Raw genomic sequence first — 8,910 nt, forward strand, 5'->3', positions numbered from 1 at the left:
TCGTTTTCCTTATTATTCGTACGTATGTTTTATAGTAGTTTAAGAGAATAACCAATGTTACAAGATGTTCATAATCTATTAAATTTAATGGAGAGTTGGACACTACTGTGTACCACATATTATAATTAACATGATTTTGCGATAAAGAATATGACTCGTATATTATTTAACACAAAATATGAGTCAATAATGCCGCAGTTAAGATAGGATTTACCGCCTCCTAAATTTTAGTGTAGAAAATTACGATTTTTTGTAGAAACTGCGAATAATTCGACTAATATTTTTGCGATTTTATTTGACTTTAAAAAAATAACGTTTTCGCAATTCTGGGTCTGTTCAGTTCGCGCCTGAATATTTTCGTACAATTTCTCCACAAAACTTGGATTCTATTTAATAACTTAAAGTGAGTCATGGTGGAAAACAATCAAACGTCAATGTAATGTTTATGATGGAAACACGGCAATGTTTATTTGTATCTGTAAGTACAGGTGATGGCGAGAGCTAAGCTTGTCCAGGTTCAACTGATGGAGTGTTTATAAACAGTGGGTTTAATGCTCAAGCGCTATGATTAGTTAATAGACTCATTAAGGCTAGATTTAGAACGTAGAAACACGACATTCGGGGAGATCCACGTTTCTGATCTAATTTCAATAAAAGGTGCACGAGTTATTGCGCAGCGAATGGGAATCTTTATTGTTTTGGGCGGACAAAATCGCGTGATCCTGTACATTAGTCAACAGAATTTACTACTATGCAGGGCTCACTTATAAATAGCTACTCTAGCGGCGTTCTTAATAATAGGTGCGGTCTAAATGGAACCGGTAATGCATATTGTATTAGAAGGTAATTATTGATCTAAGCTTAATGCAGTAAAAATCGAAGGAATAAAATTTATGAAATAGTTTGAAAAAACAGCTGTATAACCTATTGTTGATAAAAATGTAGAGGCTTTATCAATTTTCTAATTGGAAATATGAATAGTGTTAGGAATGAAAGTGATTAATAAAAACTGCGACACCTGCTGGACCACAGACAACTGGGATCAAAATTTAGACTTTAGGCCGGTGTCCCATGCATCCGAATTTCGACGATACGAATGTCCGAAAGTGTTCCTATTGATTAATATACATTCAAATTTTTAGCGCTCATTTTCATCCGAAATTTTTTAAATTCATACGACGTCGGAAAACTAGAAATAATTTTAACTTTTATCCGAAATCGTACGTTTTTTAACCTCAGTTTTTTATTTCTTAACATGCTATGATTGTTGTTTGGTATATTTACAGTCAAATAAATGTTATATTATAATGTCGAATGTAGAAAATATAATACTACGTATATTTTCTACGATATATACCTATGGTTGTCATTTGAAAATGTTTCACCTTCATCTTGTAATAAATTCCATGGTTCTATACTTGATTTCTATGAGATTAATTTCGGATGCATGTGAATTATAATATTATCGTACGTATGAATTAAAATATTTTCGGATATCGTACATTGGAATTCGGATGCATGGGACACCGGCCTTATACAAAAGTCAAGGAGCACTGAGATAGATATAGCCTATTTAATGTGGTACCACGACACAATACGTTTTAATATCAATCCATAACTGCTTTGGGTCGAGGTTTCTTATTTGATGACATTTGTTTCTTTGAATAAGTAAAAAAAAAATAAGTTACACGCTACCATTTATCCCACTACCCCACAACTTGTTTAAGCCTATGCCAGTGATCTAACTTACATTTTACAATACAAAATTATTTTCTAAATCATTTTTGACTCTTTTAAATATGCTGAAAATACAGGGTGTTTATAATTTCCGTTTTTATAATAAGATGAGAGATTATACAGGGTGTTCTGAAAGTCCGTCAGGAAACTCCGGGAGGTGATTCTACGGCTTAAAATAATAGCAGTATGTAATGAACTTTTTTTTCGAATTGTCAATTGTTTGCAAATTACAGCTTGTCAAAGATCAATAATATTTTTTATTTTTCTATTTAAATAATTTATTTAATTCATGTTCGATTAGTCTCTCACTTGGCACACCCACTAAGACGCTCTATTGGATAAGTCAGAGAAAAGGTTCATTATACGCCGCTAGAGGGCACTTTACCTAGCACTCAAAATTTGTTTTGTTCATAACTTTTTCCTCTTGTTAGACATCAATATCAGAAAAAAGTATGTACTCTTTGTGCAAGTCGATAAATATAACCGTTTACCAGGAAATCGTTATTAATGTGTTAATTATTAAATATCAAATTTTTGATAATTCTTTCTGTAATTAATCAAGTTGCTATGCTTCAAATAAATATCATTAGTAATTTTGGTGTTACGAACATTGTTTAAAGCAGGTATATTTTATTTTTCACCAAATTAATTTTTTTTTTTTTCGGCTCTAATATAGCGTTGTAGATAAATAAGCCAAGGATAATGAATTTACTAATAATATTTTATTTGCTAACGAAGCTGGTTTTACAAGAGATGGTATTACAGTATGGCAACTTGACTAATTGCAGAAAGAATTATCAAAAATTTGATGTTTAATAACACTTTAATAGCGAATAATAGCGATTTCCTGCTAAACGTTTACATTTATCGCCTTGAACTAAGAGCACATAATTTTTCCTGATATTATTTTTCTTTTCAATAATGTTTAAATTTTTGGCAAGAGAAAAAAGTTATGAACAAAACAAATTTTGAGTTCTAGGTAAAGTGCCCTCTAGCGGCGCATAATGAAACATTTCTCTAACTGGTTCAATAGAGCTTCATCTATACTTAGTGGGTGTGCCAAATGAGAGACTAATCGAACTTGAATTAAATAAGTTATTTAAATAGAAAAATAAAAATAAACGCTAATAACTTACAAGCAATTGACAATTCGAAATTTTTTTATTATAATGTTACTATTTTAATCCGTAGAATCACCTCCCTGAGTTTCCTGACGGATTTTCAGAACACCCTGTGTAAAGATTTACATAAGATTTACAAAATTATGTTCAAAATTTAAACAAGAATGGGTGAACCCTTTCCTTTTTCTAAATGTCAACGTCATGTGACGAGAACAAAATGCTGTTTACAAAAGTGATTCACAATAGGAGCCTACTCATTCCTGTGAGCAAAAATAGATTTAAATCAATTTAATTCTCCTCACAAATTTATTTTTAGTAAGAGACATTTTGGGCATTTTGCTGTCAATTTCTCACAAAGATCAAAAGATCATAATATAATGAATTCATAAAAAACTTTATCAAATTAAATAAAAAAATACAGGGTGATGCACGACTTATCCAAAAAAATTTGGGAATAGATGCAGCATGAGAAATGGAATCAATATCGTAAAAACAAAATTTGTAAAATCCTTATAGTTTCCGAGAAAAAAAATATTGAAGTTATAGTACATTCAACCACTACATAGCTGAACAACAAACTGTAGTCTCTAGCGTCATTCGTCACGTGGCCTCAGCAACTACGAATACTGAATTCGGATTTTGCAATCGTCGTTGCGTCGTTGCGATATTTACCTCTTATCTGTGGTGTTTACAATAGGTTTTTAGTAGTTAGTGTCAAAAATGGGTAGTTAGTGTCAAAAATGGTTTGCGTGTACTCGGAGTTGATGGATATCAACACAAATTAATTTTATTAATTAATAAATGCAAAAGCAGTTGAATTTGCCGATATAAAATAGGTGCGATAAAATTCTATTTACATATTTCTTTCCTTGCGAAAGTTTTACAGTGGACCAGTTTCCAGTGCCGTGCAGAAGTGTATTTTTAAATCATTTTCGAACTGCCCTTTTTGATTTTTTCTTTACAAAATTGTATTTGTAAGGGTCCCCTGTACATCCAGAATTTTTTTTGGATAAGTTCTGAATCACCCTGTATATTGTTCTATTAAACAGTTAATAATAAATAATAATTGCATGCCATTAAGTAAGGCGTTGAAACAAATGTTAAGTGTCACTGTAGTATTCATAAAGCCATTTACTTTTTCAAATCGGAATAAAAATGGCGATGTTATAACCTCCTTAGACTGAAACATTGGCTTATTAATACTAATACGTCAAAAAATCGATCCCATAATTTTATTTTTTCGTAGTAATCATATTATTTTTTCTTTAGATTTAGCCTTGAAACCTTCTATATACACTTACCTTTAGAAATACATACATATAATATAGTACATTGTCCCATAGCGAACGCGCGTGATGGAAAATTTGTTTCCTCAAATTCCGTCGTATGAAAATTGATTTTTTTTTCAAACCTTTTTTCATAATTTTCCTACCCACTGGACAGGCCAGTGTAACTTTAAACAGCAGCAAGCGTGAACTACGGCATACACAGATTTGTCAAATCTCGTGTTTTTTTATTCACATATGCATAAGATTTTTGATAATATTACACTCAAATTCAATTTCCATTCCAGCAAAAAATATTCTTCTCGTAGAAAGTCACCAAATAAACTGGAAACTAAAATAATATAGTAAAGTTAACCGAGCACGACGTATTTGGCCATTCTTGTTTCACCAATTTAACATTGGCCGTTTGTTTTTGTCCGTCTACCACTTTGTTGTCATATCGCATCAGGTGTAAAGTGAACTTACATACTCCAATAAGTTATTAAGTTATAAAGCACGTGCTATTGGTCGAAAAGGTTTCAACAACAATCCCCACCGCAGACGCGCTTTCATACACAACCGGGCTTCAGATCGTATATGTAATAGTTTTCATTTCGTCAGTTATTATTCGGGGCTATATTTTGCTGCTGTTTTATGTTGTTTTAGGTTAATTTGAAATATCTGTTACTAATTCGACTAATGTGGCTGAATAAGAAGAACGAGCAAAAACATACTGTATTTTCTATATAATTGTATATATTTTTAATAGCACCTTTAATCTTCCTAAATGCGTCCCTCTCTATTTTTATCACCTAAACTACGGTAATATCAGATGTTATTGACACAAGGATTCCCAACTAAACACAGTGCTTTAAAAAAGTAGTAACAAGTACTTTAATTAACTTGAAATTATTATTTTAAAAGATATTTCAAATTTATCATATTAATAAGTTTATTAGTTGGCTTAAGAAGGTGGCAACACTGGCACTGGCATACATAAAAATTTGAGTGCAGTTAACTAATTATAATTTAAAAAATTTACCCCTAAAAAACTGACCCTCATTTAAAGTTACACTCTTATTTACACTAGCAATTCTGTTATGCCTTATTATGTGGTTAAGTTTACCGTGCCAATAACGGACGATACTAATAGTTAATTAAAATAGAATGTAAGTATCTCACTATTGACAAATGCTGGAATTTTTTAATGCCCATCGGAATCATAGAATGCACTGTCTGAATTTCTAGAAAAATAGGTCCAATACACAAACTTGCAAGACTATTTTTCTTGGATCTTTTGAAAAAAAATGGAAATCATCCCATTATGATTAAGTTTGTATCAAACGCCGATCATTACGTGAAACAATTATTTAATTCATTTAGAAAATAATAATTATTATTGTGGACACTTCGCCCTATTTTAATTTAAGATGTCAATCACCTTTTAAGTCATTAATTTTCCACATTTTTCAATGCAATTCACGGGAAATCGTAGTTTACATCGTAAACTTTATTTTGCGAAAAATTCAAGTCTTAATATTTATAAACAATTGCGCTACGATTTAAAAAAAAATCTTATCTTGGCTCCTTTTGGTCGTAGAGGGTACTTTTTTTATTTTAAAACTGTATTTTTTTGCCAGCTATCCATTGCATCTATTTTCGGTGAGATAGCATAAATAGCAACAATGTTATTCAAATTGTTTATAAGCGAAAAACGCACGGTTTTTTAATGCACAATTTGAGAATGTTAATGTCAAAAAAACGGTGATATTTTTTAATAGGTCGCTTAATTACGTCTTTAAGATTACAATGACGCTTTCAGAATCATGTTTGGTTGAAAATTAACGCCTGTACAGAGGCTTAAAGTTCATAACTTTTGGAGCCTCCGCTATAAACAAATAGAATTGTGCGAAAACTATTGCACCTACAGCGCCCACTTTTGGCACACTTTTAAAGTATGACAAAACCCTCAACTTGTCATAGGTTTTATAAAATTTTAACAATAAATGCGATAGTTATAAACAAATGAAAAAATGGGCACTTTTCTTGTTTTTTTGCAATAACTTTTTTGTTTATTAACCGATTTTAATTTAACCAGTCTCATTTTGTAGATAATTTTACTCCCTATAAGCTGTCTGTGAGTCACTTTTCGCTAAAATTGATGGTTTTCCCTGCAAAGTGAAATAACTGTTTTCCTCACTTATTTGTTTAAATAGAAAAGTTAGCTAATAAAAGTTGTTGACTCACGAGACGACAGATGTCTTGTATTATGTTTCTTTAGACAATTTTACAATAATCTAGCGGATAGAACTTTTTTCGAGTAAAAATTTAATTTGCTTGGTCTATTACATTGTGCCTTAAATTCAACATCAACGCAGTTTGAAAATTATATGAATTTAATTTTTGTTTCAGGGCTGCTGGTAGTCAACTAGTTATGGATCCAAATCAGATGTGCAAAAGGGCACGAAGGTCTCGAGGGAAAATGGCAGACATTTGTAACAATAAACATGGACTGTTAAAACAGATTGCAAATGGTATTGCCCTAGGACAAAACGAATGTCAATATCAATTTAGGTATAGAAGATGGAACTGCACTTCGTCGAAAAGAAGTATAAAAAAAGTTATGTTAAGAGGTAAGATAAATTTAATATCATTCATTGTGTGTAATTGTATTACCTGTGTTACCAGTATGTGGTAATTTTCTATTTAACAAAATTTTTAAATGGAATCCAAAATCAAGAGATAGCGGGTTATTGCAAATTCACAGTTCTGTATGTACATTTATATGAAAACTAGTGAAAATATAAAAACGATTAGCACTAAAATACATTTTAAATAGTATTGGACGATGTAAAATGTAACAATACACCATAAGAAGTACAGTCTGTTCGATATTAAGATAGAATTAATTCCAAGAAGACCCCTGCGTCACTTTCTTGGAATTAACCGCATTCGACACCCGAGGTAGAAAACCATTGGTGTTCACCGTAGCAGCTTGCAGTGCATTTATGTTTTGTAGTTATGAAGGCGTGTTTCTTCGTAGGTGTATCGTCCTGTGCATTTTTAGTGTAATTTCTTATTAAAATATATCAATGGACGTGAAAAATAAAAGAAAGGAACTTAATTCCTATTCGAAGAGTATCGCGTATAACGCGTTAAATTATTTTAAAACAATTTTTCCAAATGAAAATAAAATACAATAATTAAAAAACTATGTTTAGCAAATCTACTTTACATATATATAAAAGTAATATATATATATATATTATTTAAATATTGAGAAAATTTCAAGGCACGCCCCTGTCGCGGTAAATTGTTACAGTAGTTCCAATAACATAATTTTATTGGCATATTCTTTTCTTGGGATTCTATCTCAACAAATATTGTACAGACTGTAATTAGACGTATTTCAAATATAATTTTTTAATTTGTTTACTTTTACACAATTTAATTACTTACGTAACACAATATATTTACATTTTTTTTAAACGATCGCGAAGGACAACCTTTGTTACTGTTAAAATTTATTTAATTCTTAAAATAAAATTTTTAAACAGTTTTTGAGTGATTATTAAACATTAAATTTGACCTTGAAATGCCTTGTCCAGATCACATAAAGAATTACGTTAGACTACCTTGAATGTACAATTTTAATTCGGTATTAAAAATTTGACTTTCAAATGCCCTTAAGGTTGAATAGGTATCAATTAACTCCTATTCTAGGTACTCTACAAATTTTAAAGAGGTAATTTTGAATTGAAACAACCGCACCAAAGTTACTGGCTTGGATATTTTGTAAATGGTAACATTGACCTCAAAATGACCTTAAGAGGTCATTTTAGCCCATGACAAAAGACACCATCTGAATATAAAATTTTCCGCTCATTTTAATTTCGGGGTAAAAAATTTATTTGAAAATTAGAAGTTGACCTTGACCGACCTTGACCGGTAACCTCAAGATCAAATTTAAGGTCAGCAACAGTCCCCCCCAAACCTAACAACTTTTATATAGGTGTTTTGATTTATAACCAGTAGTAATTTACTGGTACTAATACTTGGAACCATTAAACAAGATAGAGATGCATTTGATATATGTACCCTGTTGATTGGTTCACTTGTCGAACGCTTTCCCCCATTACACGCCGTCGTTGAACCGCCGCGGCTTAGGTAAACAATATTTCTACATAGAAAACGTCTTCATATGCGAGAAGCTGATAATGCATTCCGTTCTGCTTCGTTATAAATCAAAACACCTATATAAAAGTTATTAGGTTTGGGGGGGACTGTTGCTGACCTTAAATTTGATCTTGAGGTTACCGGTCAAGGTCGGTCAAGGTCAACTTCTAATTTTCAAATAAATTTTTTACCTCGAAATTAAAATGAGCGGAAAATTTTATATTCAGATGGTGTCTTTTGTCATGGGCTAAAATGACCTCTTAAGGTCATTTTGAGGTCAATGTTACCATTTACAAAATATCCAAGCCAGTAACTTTGGTGCGGTTGTTTCAATTCAAAATTACCTCTTTAAAATTTGTAGAGTACCTAGAATAGGAGTTAATTGATACCTATTCAACCTTAAGGGCATTTGAAAGTCAAATTTTTAATACCGAATTAAAATTGTACATTCAAGGTAGTCTAACGTAATTCTTTATGTGATCTGGACAAGGCATTTCAAGGTCAAATTTAATGTTTAATAATCACTCAAAAACTGTTTAAAAATTTTATTTTAAGAATTAAATAAATTTTAACAGTAACAAAGGTTGTCCTTCGCGATCGTTTAAAAAAAA

At 31.2% G+C, this 8,910-nt stretch overlaps 1 protein-coding gene across 1 annotated transcript in view; it reads left to right on the forward strand.

The window, feature by feature from the left end:
- Positions 1-6,535: 6,535 nt before the first annotated feature.
- Positions 6,536-8,910, forward strand: part of LOC108915533 (protein Wnt-6) — a gene marked incomplete at both ends in the record, with an annotated part of 26,623 nt that continues 24,248 nt past the window's right edge. The window contains 1 exon segment of the mRNA XM_018721590.1: positions 6,536-6,756. Coding sequence (XP_018577106.1) covers positions 6,536-6,756 — 221 coding nt within the window.

The sequence above is a fragment of the Anoplophora glabripennis genome, unplaced genomic scaffold (genome assembly GCF_000390285.2).
Source record: "Anoplophora glabripennis isolate ALB-LARVAE unplaced genomic scaffold, Agla_2.0 scaffold1629, whole genome shotgun sequence".
NCBI classification, from domain to species: Eukaryota; Metazoa; Arthropoda; class Insecta; order Coleoptera; family Cerambycidae; genus Anoplophora; species Anoplophora glabripennis.